Genomic DNA, 15,384 nt, shown 5'->3' on the forward strand with positions numbered 1-15,384 from the left:
GCGCTGGCCGACCCCTGCCCCGGCCTCGCCGCTAACCGGCACCTAGCCCCCGGCCACGGCCCGCAGGCACCAGGCTTCACCGGGCAGGGGGGCCCGGCTCGGCGGGCAGAAAGCTCCCCTTCCTCCCGGCCTCCCGACAGCCCGCGCGAGGGACGCCTGTCCAGCGCGGCGCCCGCCGGCTCCGCGGCCGCACTCACTACTCCTTGATTAGCACCATGGCGGCCCCGCCGCCGCAGCCTCTCCCGCCCGCTCCGGCTCGCGCTGAAGGTGACAGGCGCCTCCCGGCCGCTCCACTGCGAACCGCACCGCGCAGGGGGAGCGGAGCGTTTCTGCGGCAACCATGCGTCACGCAAACGTACCGCCCTCATCATCGCGTGGAGGCGCGATCCTCCGCAGTGCCCCGCCCACTCACAGCCAACCTTAAGGGGACCGGCGGGGGTGGGTGGTGTCCAAGGCGCATGTGCGCGGGCGGCGCCTGGCTAGGCGGGAAGGAAGGCTCACGGTCGAGGGCTGCCGAGCTCCTGCGTTCTGGCCGCGGGAGTCGAAGCTCGAGCGCTAGCAGCACCCCGGGGCGTCACCTTGCCCTGATAGGCCCGTGGCCTGCCACAGGGCTTGGCCGGGCCGGGCCTGAGGAGAGCCGGCCTCGCCCCTCGCAGCCGCGCCGCTCAGCCCAGAAGCTACCGACAGAGATGGGGGCGGGAGGCACGCATAGCACAGGAAGCCGGAGTCCTAGGTCAGGGTCGCCTCTAGGTAAACCATGGACAGGCTGTTCCCCTCAGGGCCAGGGCTGGCCCCGCCCAAGCTCCCTGGGGCGAGGCGGCTCTGCTGGGAGGTGTGCCAGGATGCTCCCTCGGAGGCTGGGTAATCCCGTTTTCTGCTGCTCCCAGGGGCAGCCCTGTTGACAATGTAGAAGAAAAACGCAGTCTGCACTCTTAGGTTGTTTGCAACAAGTTGGAGACCATTTATTCTCAAGCAATTGCAAGCGGGGGAGGGCGCATGGACAGGGATTCCCCCTTCCTAGGCAGGTCTCCGCCTGATAAACAGTTAGGGTCAGCATTTATACCTTTTGTTACATACAATAATGATCAACTGCTGCGTCTTGTTTATACATATTCCTTCCTGATATCTTACTTTTTCTCAGCAGTTCATGCTACAGTCTGCGTTCCGTTCTTCCCTAACACAAGCTCAAACAGCATCTCTTACAGTTTTCCCACTTGCCCAGGCCCTGCCTTAGTCTTGCGTTATTAGAGTTAGCCTGATTCTTGCTCTATAAGAAATCTGCGTCCAAATCCCCTTTATCCCTTTTTCGCTTCCCCACTCCCCCCTTTTGTGCTTCTAGCACAACTGTCAGTCTTAAACCTCCATTTTCATCAACCCTTGTGTCATAAATATAAAGGGAAGGGTAAACACCTTTAAAATCCCTCCTGGCCAGAGGAAGAACTCTTTCACCTGTAAAGGGTTAAGAAGCTAAGATAACCTCACTGGCACCTGACCAAAATGACCAATGAGGAGACAAGATACTTTCAAAGCTGGAGGGTGAGAGAAACAAAGGGTCTGGGTCTGTCTGGTGAGGCTTTTGCCGGGGACAGAACAGGAATGGAGTCTTAGAACTTAGTAAGTAATCTAGCTAGATATGCGTTAGATTATGATTTCTTTAAATGGCTGAGGAAATAAGCTGTGCTGAATAGAATGGATATTCCTGTCTTTGTATCTTTTTGTAACTTAAGGTTTTGCCTAGAGTGATTTTTCTATGTTTTGAATCTAATTACCCTGTAAGGTATTTACCATCCTGATTTTACAGAGGTGATTCTTTTTACTTCTATTAAAATTCTTCTTTTAAGAAACTGATTGCTTTTTCCTTGTTCTTAAGATCCAAGGGTTTGGGTCTGTTGTCACCTATACAAATTGGTGAGGATTTTTGTCAAGCCTTCCCCAGGAAGTGGGGTACAAGGGTTGGGAGGATTTTGGGGGGAAAGACGTTTCCAAACAGGCTCTTTCCTAATAAAATAAACCCGGTTAGACGTTGGGTGGTGGCAGCGAAAGTCCAAGGGCAAAAGGTAAAATAGTTTGTACCTTGGGGAAGTTTTAACCTAAGCTGGTAAAAGTAAGCTTAGGAGGTTTTCATGCAGGTCCCCACATCTGTACCCTAGAGTTCAGAGTGGGGAAGGAACCTTGACACCTTGTATTTCTGATTCTAGATCAAATGGTTCAGCCTCATGGGCTTTGGTTGGATGCAATGACAATGCGCGGTTAGTATGAACAAGGAAGGTGGTGGTGTAGTAGTAAAGGATGTAATAATAACAACAACATAATCCTAAACTGAACAACAATAAAAGCATTAACATTCCTAGTGTAATATGAGGGGGTTGTTTTATAGCCTTAGTTACATAGCACAATGCATCATAATTAGTACATAATGTAGACACTCTATAGGCTGTATGAAAGGCATATTTTTCAATTTGATTTATATATTGAAGCATATGAATTTGACCTTGTAATTCAGAGATTTCCCGGATCTCTGGTAGGAATGAAAGCAAATTTTGGAACCGGTCTGGTACTAAGGCTGTCCAATTAAAGGGTATCTGAAATCTAAGGGCTGATTGTAGGATTCTATCTGCAGGCCAATAAATAATACAATTGCCCTCAGCAGTGGTGAGATTAAAATGTATGTCTTGCAAAGTGGTGGCCTTAACATACACACAACTGTCATTAGCTTGGAAGAGCAGGTGTCTTGTCAGGGTAGTTCCTTGTTCCATACCTTCCCAACAAATGTCATGAACAGTGACAACTTCCCCTGGCTTCAGTGTTCATACACACTGAAGCTGTGGGGGTTCTAAAGGCCAGAGTGTCCATTGACTCCCTATCCCTATCCAAACGTTGGGTGTTACTCCAGGAGCACTGACTATAGATCGGTTAGGCATACCAGGTAGTTTAATTTCCCAAATGTCTCTGTGAATTATCCAATCCCACATGCATCCTCCCCACAGACCCGGCAGGATTCAGTATGTGGGGGCCCACATCCCTCCAGTCGGTCCGTATGCTTGGAAGGAGCACTGAGAACATCTGCACTTCCTCCCAGAAAATCTCCAAGTACGTCTCCATGGCCACAGATCAGATAATACTCCTGAAGTATCTGTAAGGGCAGTGGGCCAAGCCTGATGCTCCAGATCACTCTGAATGGCCATGAGCTAGTCATTCAGGAAATCCTAAATTTCTGAACAAGCCAGATCCCACTGTAGTGCCTTCCCAGCCTCAGTGATATTTAGCACCATCATCGTCAGAAGTTTCTGGGTCATTGAACTAAGGGTGGAGATAACACGTAATTCACCAACTCCAGCCTGTATCTGGGTTAACTGTGCTCCAGTAATAAGACCTGTGGCTTTTTCCAACTGTCCTAATTTTTCTTTCTGTTGTTGGCCTTTATAAATATTCCAAATTGCAGCTGCGCTATTGGTACCATCCCATAGGTGTCCAGCCAAGTCCCTCTTCTTTCTAAAGGAAACCCAGGCCCTTTGCTGTGCTAACCTAATGGCAGCCCCTTTTGAGCAATTAGGATATGTAGAGGTGACCTGAAAACTGGATAAGGGCAGCGTGAATTTTATAGTCCCGAGTGTAGTATTAATCACAGTCCATCGATATCTTAACACATCTCTCTTTGGTGAAGTACCATACCACATCTGTTGGCTAAACACTTTCATGTACTTCCAAGAGGAATTAGCATTAATAGCATAGGAAGGGGTATACTGTAATATGGTGCAGGTTAAATTATTAGTTACTGGGATTATTTCAGTACAGATAAAATTTCCGGTGGCAGAACAGACTCTTTGGGTATACGTTTGATTATTCACTAATTGGGTGACCAACTAACAATAAGGGCCTCTTTCATCTAACATACTGCAGACTCTAGGAACGGCCATCATATCTACCTTGCTATAGAACCCATTAATCTCAATTTTCAATTCTTTGTGCTCATATGTAGTGATATCACATATTTCTATTTCCACCGACCCGTTTGTTTTCCACTCAATTGTTCGCTCATATGAACTATTCTGAACCTTAAAAAATAACTTTTCTGAACAAAATTTCAGTAAATCACTAAGCTGCGAAGGCCTTGGCCATTGAGTTTCATTAGAATATACAGTATTGTCTGTATTTGGGTAAATTACAGGGGTGGTGGCAAAGGTGCAGTGGATGGTGGGGGTAATGTTCGTGGCAGCAAGGTGTCTTTGGTATTCGTCATCAGGAAGCCAGTTAGGGAGTGCAGTACATTCTGATGGTACTTGTCTGTAAGCACAAAGCCCAGATCCTGGAAGAAATCCAAACCACCACTCCACTCCACATTCCCAAGAACGGTCCCTGCAGTTCCCTCCCTGCCAATATACAATACTCAGTTTCCTCCACCTGGGCCAATTTTTAATGTCCTTTGTCGTCAGGAATTCATGGACCTCGGTGATTTAAGCAGAGTGAGTGTTCCTTCTCTCTTGGAACAGTCGTGGTTTAGTATTTTACAGGGGAGAGGTTACTAGCACATCACTCTGTAATGATTTGGTTCTTGTAGCGAAATCCAAATGCATGGTAGTTCTGTCAGTGACAAGGGAGAGGTTACTAGCACTTCACCTTGTCCTTTTCTCTTGCAATCCAGAAGGAACAGCAGCACCAGAAGGAGAGAGAGGCCGATCATCAGTCGGAGAGTCATCTCGAGATGGAGGGGCCTTTTTGCAGTGAGAAGCATGGGTCCAGGCAGTCAGTCCTTGGCACTTCACAGCGGTGTTGGTAGTTAACAGGATTTGGTAAGGGCCTTTCCAGCGTGGGGTCAGGGCCGTCTTTCGCTGATGGACCTGTATGTAGACCCAGTCTCCTGGTTCCAGCGAGTGGCAGGGGTGCTCAGGATCCTTGGGTAGTGCGTCTTTCACCTGTGTATAAAGAGACCTAACACATTTCATTAGTGCCTGACAATAATTAAGCATTGTGTCATCCATTAAATGAGTGTCCATCTGGCCAAGGGTCAGTGGAGGCACTGCCGGAAGTCGCATCGGGTGCCCTGTCAGGATCTCATGAGGGCTGAGTCCAGTCTTTCGATTGGGAGTGGCCCTCATGCTCATCAATGCTAATGGAAGGGCATCTGGACAATTTAAGTTTGTCTCCGCACAGATCTTAGCCAGTTTATTTTTCAGGATCCCATTCTGACGTTCCACTGTCCCAGCAGATTGCAGGTGGTGGGGACAATGGGATAGTGTTGGATCTGCAAGGCTGCACATAATTCTTTTATATGTCCAGTAAAATGAGTACCCCGATCACTGCTGATACCAACAGGTATGTCAAACCTTGGTATAAAATCCTTAAGCAAAATTTTCACAACAGTCTTGGCATCTGCCCTTCTGCAAGAGAAGGCCTCAACCCAGTTTGAAAATACATCAACTAAAACTAACACATACTCATAATTACAACATTTAGACATTTGAATAAAATCAATCTGAATATTTACAAAAGGTTCCCAGGGAGGGGGATGCGCTGCCTGCCTAACTTTAACAGCTTTACCAACATTGTGCTGCTGGCAGATTGTACATTGTTGGCAACAGTGCTGGGCCACAGAGGAAAAATCCGGTGCAAACCAGTCTCATTTAACTACAGCAATCATCCCCCCTTTGCTCACATGCACTCCGTGGTGCACGTGAGCAAAATAGGGTAAGAGCACCCTGGGCACAGCCAGGCAGCCGTCTGGGAAGCGGAAAGGCAATCAGGATGTAAAATGCACCCAGCAATACTCCAAGAATGTTTCTCAGCTTTTGGCGCAGCTTCTCTCACGTAATTAAAACCTTAGTATTCCCTGACAGTATCTAAAATACATTGTATTCCAAGTTAAAACAAGTATCTGCAGTTTGGTTTAACCTTTCCATTTGGTTTTGAACTAGGCTGTCCTGTAGAAAAATTAAACACCACAAGACAAAAAACAAAGCCACAAGACAAAACACCACAAGGACATAGAACACAAAACACAATTTCTATTGTGCCGGTATATGCTTGGTATGTTGGATTGCTCTTTAGCTGGCATCAGCTTTCTCTGTTTTTCTGAAAGACAAAAGAAAATATTTCTACCCCTTCTGGGGCGATCAGTCATTGCTTAAAATATTACTTTCTTATACAAATACCCTTGCAGCTTGCAGGCAAACAGAGGAATTACCCCCATATTTTTCTGGTGTTTGTTTCATAGGCAGGCCAGCTTTCAGTGACTTTTACCTTTATCAGTTGGGTACTTTGCATTAACTCAGATGTTTTCTGGCTTGCTTTTGGATCCAGAGCCATTCACAGATTTAAAATTTTTACTTAAAGGGACACAAGTAACTTTTACCAGGAGTTCTGATTGCCTTTTACTTGTAACTCCTGCTTTCAAAACACACAGCGATGTAAAAAGGAAAACACCTCCTATTGCAGCCCCTTGGAGCCTAATAGGCTTTTAATTAAGTAGCATTGTGTACTTACATTCCTTTCACCCCTTCTACAATATACACTGCACGTGTTCTTTTCCTTAACATCCCCTTTATACATTTTGGGCGGTTAAATTCCAATAGACACCCCTTATGTTCTTTTAGCTAATCTGACTAAAATATTCATAGACAAATGATTTCAATCAAATAGTCTCTTTGCCTGGATTTATTTACAGACATTTCTTTGGAAAAGGGCCCATTTTTCCTTCAGAATGGCTGCAAAGAAACCAAGAATTTTTTCTTTTTAGCGTTTTTACAAAATCCAATTGATAATTCCCTCCAACAACTACAGAGTTAACCTTTCACTCTCTTTCCTTAAATCACTTGCTTATTCTCCCAAAACGACACCCCAGTCAACTCAGATTTTTACCATTCAAATGATTGTTCCAGGGGGTTAAATTCCCCATGCCTATACTTATTGCTTTCCCTTAGTCCTGCCACCATGCACCTCAGGGCTTCCAACCGGGTTTTCCATTTTTTTTTCTCTGCCTGCCTGGGTCCGATCCTTTTTTCCTTGCTGCACTGTCCCTTTCCCTGGGCACAGGCTTTGTTTCACTACCAACTTAGCAAGGTGGGTGGGCTCCTCAACCAGCCCCCACCCCTACTGGTCTCTTTCCTTAAACATTCTCATTCACAAGGGCCACCTGGACAGAACACACAGACAATTGGCGTTTTAACTGTTCAATTTTCTCTAGCTGCCAGGTACACATCTCTTCCCTTTTCCCCAACTCTTCTTATTGCCCAGTCCTGCTATGACCGGGGGTAGACTCACCTGCACCCTTTCCCCGTAGACCCGGGGGGGGGGGGGGAGAGGAGGAATGCTAAACCTCTCTCTGGTTCTCAGGCATATTGTGACTGAGAGTGGGGCTCACCTTTAATTATGCAGTCCTCAACGTAAAATACCACCAGTGCTAGGCAAACCAACGTGAAGTGTCAAGGGCAAAACAGAGAGATGATGTGCACTCTGCAGAGCTCCCCCCTCCACAGTTCTTCACCAAAACTGTGCCAGATTTCTGTTACCAATCTACCTGTGCCTCAGTTGATCAGGCTAAGACTGCAGGATCGTAGGGGTGGAGATGAAGAGAACACACCATGTGACTAAATTTTAAAGCTTCATTAATAAAATAATAAACAGTGATGAGTGCGGGAACTGCTTTCACGTCACTCAAAGGAAGGAAGAAACGTTAGTGCTCAAACCCTGACCCACTTTCATACTCATAAACATGCTGCCCAGGCTGGCCAGGCCCGGGGGTAGGAGAGACAGAGAGAGAGAGAGGGGTGGACAGGAGGTTATCCTGTGCACAGGTTGTCCAGAGATACGATGCAAAAATCTCCAACTTGCTTCCACTCTTGGGAGGGTTGGTTTGTTTGTTTGTTTTTTACGCCTCTTGGGTCTTCCCTTTCAGAGACCTTTACTCGGTATTCCAGTCCAGGCTGGCTGCCAGTGGCTTCTTCAGTGTCCGCAAACCACACCGGCTCCAAGGTTGCAAAGGCAGACTGTTGGGTCTCACTGGGCAGCCAACCTTTGCAAATTTAATCTCAGTCCTGGAACTTGTTTTGCCTCTGTCTATATTTTTCACATCCAGCTGGGGTTGAAAGGCGTGTGTGTGCGTGCGCTTGGCATGGTCTGTGTCGATTTTTGACCTTGAACGCAGAGCAGCTTTCTCTTTATCTCTAGGCCAAGCTGACTTTTCAAATTAACCCATTCCTTTCCCTCCTCGCTTTCAGCCTTAACTAATTGGGGATATAAAGGAGCAGAGGGAGTTGCTGGGGTAGGGAGGCATCCGGATGCTTTGCATTTAGTTTTCAAATCCTGTACTTGTTTTTAAATTTTTCCTGGGAGTCCTTCAGACTCCGCACACGAGACTCATGAGTCTCTTTGTGGCTTCCTCCCACCAATAAACAAATTTCTCCCACTGTATGTCAGAGGCTTTTGGTGATGTAAGGGTTCCTCTGAGGTATATGATTTTATCTAGATCGAAGGTACCTTCTAGTGAGAATTGTTTAGATGGATTATCATGCGTGGAAAAATTCCAGTTTTCTAAATACCTGCAGGTCCTAGGACCATAATGCACATGCATATAGTACGCAGGGGCGCCCTTCGGTGGTGTAGGAGAATTCTTACTGTCCCCAATGCATTTTGCAGTCACACAGGGGAGTATCCTGTCCGCTCAATGGCTCATAGGGGACCTCTGTCCATTTGGCAGCTCATAAATTAGGGAAGATTTTCACTCACACCCCAGGAAAGGGTCCACTGGGTCACAGTTTCCACCGACTAGCGGCTTAAGTCTGGACCTGGCCAGTGGCTCATAAGTAAGGAAAATTCTCCGCTGGGTCACAAGGTTTGGCTGACCCCCCTTGCTTTCAGAACTCCCACATAGAATCATAGAATCATAGAATATCAGGGTTGGAAGGGACCCCAGAAGGTCATCTAGTCCAACCCCCTGCTCGAAGCAGGACCAATTCCCAGTTAAATCATCCCAGCCAGGGCTTTGTCAAGCCTGACCTTAAAAACCTCTAAGGAAGGAGATTCTACCACCTCCCTAGGTAACGCATTCCAGTGTTTCACCACCCTCTTAGTGAAAAAGTTTTTCCTAATATCCAATCCAAACCTCCCCCATTGCAACTTGAGACCATTACTCCTCGTTCTGTCATCTGCTACCATTGAGAACAGTCTAGAGCCATCCTCTTTGGAACCCCCTTTCAGGTAGTTGAAAGCAGCTATCAAATCCCCCCTCATTCTTCTCTTCTGCAGACTAAACAATCCCAGCTCCCTCAGCCTCTCCTCATAAGTCATGTGCTCTAGACCCCTAATCATTTTTGTTGCCCTTCGCTGGACTCTCTCCAATTTATCCACATCCTTCTTGTAGTGTGGGGCCCAAAACTGGACACAGTACTCCAGATGAGGCCTCACCAGTGTCGAATAGAGGGGAACGATCACGTCCCTCGATCTGCTCGCTATGCCCCTACTTATACATCCCAAAATGCCATTGGCCTTCTTGGCAACAAGGGCACACTGTTGACTCATATCCAGCTTCTTGTCCACTGTCACCCCTAGGTCCTTTTCCGCAGAACTGCTGCCTAGCCATTCGGTCCCTAGTCTGTAGCGGTGCATTGGATTCTTCCATCCTAAGTGCAGGACCCTGCACTTATCCTTATTGAACCTCATCAGATTTCTTTTGGCCCAATCCTCCAATTTGTCTAGGTCCTTCTGTATCCTATCCCTCCCCTCCAGCGTATCTACCACTCCTCCCAGTTTAGTATCATCCGCAAATTTGCTGAGAGTGCAATCCACACCATCCTCCAGATCATTTATGAAGATATTGAACAAAACCGGCCCCAGGACCGACCCCTGGGGCACTCCACTTGACACCGGCTGCCAACTAGACATGGAGCCATTTATCACTACCCGTTGAGCCCGACAATCTAGCCAGCTTTCTACCCACCTTATAGTGCTACATGGGGTAACCCTGGGGCAGCTGGAGTCCGCTTAAGTCCTGGACCTGGTTAGTGGTTCATACCCCCCTTCATTCATTCATACACACACATTCATTCCCCATACCCTGATGCATCTCATTTAACAATAACCTTAATTCTTTATGTCCGGACTTAATACAACCTTTCCCTTATCTGAGGTGGCAAAAACCCCTCAGCACCGATACATTAACCTTATTGAGGGTGGCAAGACTAAATCCTCAGTACCACTTCAAACTAACCTTATTAAGGGCGGCAACAGTTCCTCAGTACCGCTTTGCATCTGATCTTGTTGCTTAATCAATAAGTTTGCATGGCGTAAGCTCCAAAGGGACAGACGGTCCCACAGGCAGTCCTCCTCCAATGCCCCAATAGAGATTTCAAAGGGTCTCTTACCTCTGTTGTGATGCCATGGGGTTCGAAGGGGAACGGTCTGCAGTAGCTACCACTGTCTCAACCAGGCACTGCCATCCAAGTCACGGCACCAAATTGTGGAAGAAAAATGCAGTCTTCACTCTTAGGTTGTTTGCAACAAGTCAGAGACAATTTATTCTCAAGCAATTGCAAGGGGGAGAGTGCACGTGGCCAGGGATTCCCCCTTCCTAGGCAGGTCTCCGCCTGATAAACAATTAGGGCAAGCATTTATACCTTTTGTTACATACAGTAACGATCAACTGCTGCGTCTTGTTTATACATATTCCTTCCTGATATCTTACTTTTTCTCAGCAGTTCCTGCTACAGTCTGTGTTCCATTCTTATCTAACAGCATCTCTTACAGTTTTCCCACTCTCATCCCACTCGCCCAGGCCCTGCCTTAAAGTCTTGTGTTATTAGAGTTAGCCTGACTCTTGCTCTATTCCTAAGAAAACTAAGATATCTGTGTCCAAATCCCCTTTATCCCTTTTTTACTTCCACAAGTATGGCCCTTCCCTCTCCTGCCTCCCCCTCCCAACTCAGCTGGCGCACAGGCTGGTTCCTGGCTGCCTGGTCATTAAGTATTGTAAAAATAGCAATTAGGATAACTTTGGAAAGAGTAACTTGCTTCTGTAGTTAATCTTTTAGCATCATGTTAGCTGCAGTATCAGTAACCCTGAGCACTCAACCAAAAAAAGGCCCCAGAAATCTTCACACTTTGTGGGGGCATTTAAGCCAAACTCTGAGTATTATTTGCCTGCTGGGTTTTGAGCTTTTAGGTTACAATTGGGGTCATGTTTTTCCAGCATTTCTTCACAACCAAGAGGGCTAGAAACTTTTTTTATTTAAATGAATGCTGAGATTCTCACATTCCCAATAGCTGGTGTATTAAGAAAAAGAGCAAATATCCTAAGAGTTGTCAACACTCTAAGAATCACTGTGAAAACCCCATGTTAAGCAACCACATACCAACTGCCCGATCCACAAAGGGGGTTAGGTGCCTAACTGCCACTTTAGGCACCTGAGGCCAAAAGTTTGCACCTCCGAACCATCCACTCATCTTGCCCAACCCTATAGGTGCCTGAATACCCCAGGTGCCTGCGTTTTCACCAGTAAAGTCCCCTCAGTGCCTAGGGTCCAATCTGGTATGTGATGTCAGAGCGTGGCTAACTTGCACAAACACAGAGGAAGTGGTGGTAGTGCTCCCTTTATACCCAGTAGCCCAGTGCAGTGTTTTTCAAAGTAAGGCATTGGGTCACTCTGGTCAGCACTGCCGATCAGGATGTTAAAAAGTCCTGTCGGCGGTGCTGTCCAGCTAAGGCAGGCTAGTGCCTACCTTTTTCCACATTGTGCTGCACCCCGGAAGCAGCCAGCAGCGGGTCTGGCTTCTAGGCAGCGGGGCCCCGGCCCCAAGCACCAACTCCGCACTCCCATTGGCCAGTTCCCTGACATGATCAGGGTAGTCAGAACCTGACCACTAGCACAGAGAATCATTTTAATCTCATAAAAAATGTTAGGTTAGAGGCTGTTTCTGCAATGACGCAGCTATCATTATCAATAATAGTTATGTTTGACTCATTAAAACCCTTTTTGAAACAAGAGCTTGACCTTGGTTATTTAGTGTAAACTGACTCTGGGAAATAAAATGTTTCTCATCAATCTGTAATGTTATTCCTTAGGAGAACTGTCCCTGAGCCTGTCCATGAGTTTCTGTTCTGTAATAGGGTTAGTGGGTACTTTGGTGTGCAGGCACTGAGAAGCGTTGTCAGTACTGGGGTCTGGTTGTGCAGTTACTTGGGTGTAATGACTAGAATGGTCATGCCGTTAACCTGGAAGAAAGGGAGTCACTGAGCAAGTTTTCCCCACACTGGTGTAGTTATTGGAATGTGCTTCTTCTGAGTATAGTGTCCCTGTGAGTGTTCTACCGTAGGATGCATACACCCAGGGCCGTCCCTATCCGTACACAAAGTACATAGCTGCATAAATTTCCTGGTGCCCTACACAGCTGTGTGCTGTTCCAGACCCTGCGCCGCCCCTTCCCACCCCCACTCCAGCCCTTCCCCTGAGGACTGCAGCAGGGGTCAGGCCCACCCTGCAGTCACCAGGCGGCAGGAAGTGGAGTGACCTAGCTCCAACCCGCTCCGCTGGCTTGTGCTGGGGGGTGGGTTTCCCCTGGCCCCCCAAGCCTGCTCCTGCCCCCCCATAGAGGCCTGGGGCCCCACACAGCCCCCCCCAAGGGCAGCTGCATAGGCTAGGGACAGCTCTGCATACACGTGTGCATTATCAACCAGTGACTGCAAAGTAGCGTTTTCAGGCTAATGGCTGCACGGAACAGTGCATCATGCTGTGAACAAGGAAACATATGAGCCCACCACCAATCAGTTCCCTCTCAAGCACCTGCCGTTCATGGAGAGTTCTGCTGCGTGCTGTATTCAGCTCCCTGTCTTCACGTGTAAATTGTGTGTGTGTGAGTAGTTACTTTATTTATATTTTACCTTTGTTTCAGTTTGTGTTAGTTGGGGTTAGGAAGAAGCAGGGTTCCTTCCTCTTCCCCGATTTTGTGTGTTAGGAGTATAATTATGACCAAGACACAGGGTTTAAGGCTGTGAGACTTGCCACACATCCTTTCCCCACAGCGATGGGCACTCCAGCTGCCTGCGGGATTTGAGGCACTCCCACAACCCTGCCAAATGCAAGGTCTGTCGGGATTTTCAGGCCAGATCCAAGAAGGACAGGAAGGCTAGATTTAAGATGATAGTAATGGAGCATATCCTAGCTCACAAGGGATTTGCTCTCCCCACCACCCTATACATCAGCCTCTATGTTACAGACATCCTCAGTCGCTTTTGCTGCTTCATGTGCAACCCTGGATAACAAGACTTCAAAAAAGAGTAAACACGTCTCCCATCAAGGAATTGAAGAAGAGCATTGATCACCGCATAAATCCTAATCTCAAGAGACCTCTCATCGATGAAGGTCCAGTTCCAATCACTCAAGGTCCAAGGAAGACGCTCTGCTTGGATATGCCTGCTGCAAGAACAGTTACTTCAGCGGCACCATCTGATGCCTTGAGGCACAGGGCTACCACTCATGCACTGATATCTCACAGTACCTCTGAAAGGGGACATGCAAAAACAAAAGAAGGAAGCCAACCCTGGGGGGTAGGATTGACGGTAGGGGAGACAAAAGTATTAAGAAGGCATGTGTGTTTGCAGTCTGAGCCTGGAAAGCCTTCCCATTTCCCCTGCTTTTTATAGTCACCCAGTATTATCCAAAGCACAGGACTTGGTGGTGATGTGGGACTTCAACTACCCAGACATCTGTTGGATAATCTGTGTCCTGATGTGTTATTTTTCCCAACAAATTCTTGGAACGTATTGGAGACAATTTTTTATTTCAGAAGGTAGAGAAAGCTACTGTGGGGAGGCTGTTCTAGATTTGATTTTGACAAATAGGGAGGAACTGGTTGAGAATTTGAAAGTGGAAGGCAACTGGGCTAAAAGTGATCATGAAATGGTAGAGTTCATGATTTTAAGGAATGGTAGGAGGGAGAACAGCACAATAAAGACAATGGATTTCAAGACTTTAGCAAACTCGGAGTTGGTAGGTAAAATCCCATGGGAAGCAAGTCTAAGGGGAAAAACAATTGAAGACAGTTGGCAGTTTTTCAAAGAGACATTATTAAGGGCACAAGAGCAAACTATTTCACTGTGTAGGAAAGATAGGAAGTATGGCAAGAGACCACCTTGGCTTAACCAGGATATCTTCAATGATCTAAAACTCAGGAGTCCTACAAAAAGTGGAAACTCTGTCAAATTACGAAGGCTGAATATAAACAAATAACACAAGTATGTAGGGACAAAATTAGAAAGGCCAAGCACAAAATGAGATCAAACTAGCTGGGGACATAAAGGGTAACAAGAAAACATTCTACAAATACATTAGAACCAAGAGGAAGATCAAGGACAGAGTAGGCCCATTACTCAATGAGGAGGGGAAAGACAATAACAGAAAATGTGGAAATGGCAGAGGTGCTTAATTACTTTTGTTTCAGTTTTCACCAAGAAGGTTGGTGGTGATTGGAAGTCTAACATAGTGAATGCCAGTGAAAATGAGGTAGGATCAGAGTCTAAACTAAGGAAAGAACAAGTCAAAAATTAGACAAGTTGAGGTCTTCAGATCACCAGGGCCTGATGAAATGCATCCTAGAATACTCAAGGAGCCGACTGAGGAGATATCTGAGCCATTAGCAATTATCTTTGAAGAGTCATGGAAGATGGGAGACATTCCAGAAGACCGGAAAAGGGCAAATATAGTGTCCATCTATAAAAAGGGAAATAAAGACAACCCTGGGAATTACAGACTTGTCAGCTTAACTTCTGTACCCAGAAAGATAATGGAGCAAATAAGAAATCAATTTGCAAACACCTAGAAGATAATGAGGTGAATAAGTAACAGTCAGCATGGATTTGTCAAGAACAAATCGTGTCAAACCAACCTGATAGCTTTCTTTGACAGGGTAACAAGCCTTGTGGATAGGGGGGAAGCAGTAGACGTGGTATATCTTGACTTTAGTAAGGCTTTTGATACGGTCTCACATGACCTTCTAAATCAACTAGGGAAATACAACCTAGATGGAGCTACTATAAGGTGGGTGCATAACTGGTTGGAAAGTTGTTCCCAGAGAGTAGTTTTCAGTGGTTCACAGTCATGCTGGAAGGGCATAATGAGTGGGGTCCCGCAGGGATCGGTTCTGGGTCCGGTTCTGTTCAATATCTTCATCAAAAGATTTAGATAATGGCATAGAGAGTACACTTACAAAGTTTGCGGATGATACCAAGCTGGGAGGGGTTGCAAGTGCTTTCGAAGATAGGATTAAAATTCAAAATGATCTGGACAAACTGGAGAAATGGTCTGAAGTAAATAGGATGAAATTCAATAAGGACAAATGCAAAGTACTCCACTTAGGAAGGATCAATCAGTTGCACCCATACAAAATGGGAAATGACTG

The 15,384-nt window shown here is 46.5% G+C and overlaps 1 protein-coding gene and 1 long non-coding RNA gene across 6 annotated transcripts in view; one reads left to right on the forward strand and one right to left on the reverse strand.

Moving 5' to 3' along the window:
* PITPNA (phosphatidylinositol transfer protein alpha) overlaps positions 1 to 353 on the reverse strand; it is a 45,516-nt gene extending 45,163 nt beyond the window's left edge. For 2 of the 5 annotated variants that reach the window (XM_074974425.1, XM_074974424.1), the window contains exon 1: positions 215 to 353. In XM_074974425.1, the coding sequence (XP_074830526.1) occupies positions 215 to 342 (128 nt within the window). In that variant the 5' untranslated portion in view covers positions 343 to 353. Of the gene's footprint in view, positions 1 to 197 lie in introns of all 5 variants that reach the window. The other 3 variants (XM_074974426.1, XM_074974428.1, XM_074974427.1) reach the window with 3 other exon arrangements.
* The window catches only part of LOC142000272 (uncharacterized), a 39,367-nt gene that overhangs the window by 406 nt on the left and 23,577 nt on the right, over positions 1 to 15,384 (forward strand). Inside the window, exon 2 of the long non-coding RNA XR_012642205.1 lies at positions 4,643 to 4,790. This is a non-coding gene — a long non-coding RNA (uncharacterized LOC142000272). The remainder of the gene's footprint in view (positions 1 to 4,642; positions 4,791 to 15,384) is intronic.

The sequence above is a fragment of the Natator depressus genome, chromosome 17, assembly GCF_965152275.1.
Source record: "Natator depressus isolate rNatDep1 chromosome 17, rNatDep2.hap1, whole genome shotgun sequence".
NCBI lineage: Eukaryota > Metazoa > Chordata > Testudines > Cheloniidae > Natator > Natator depressus.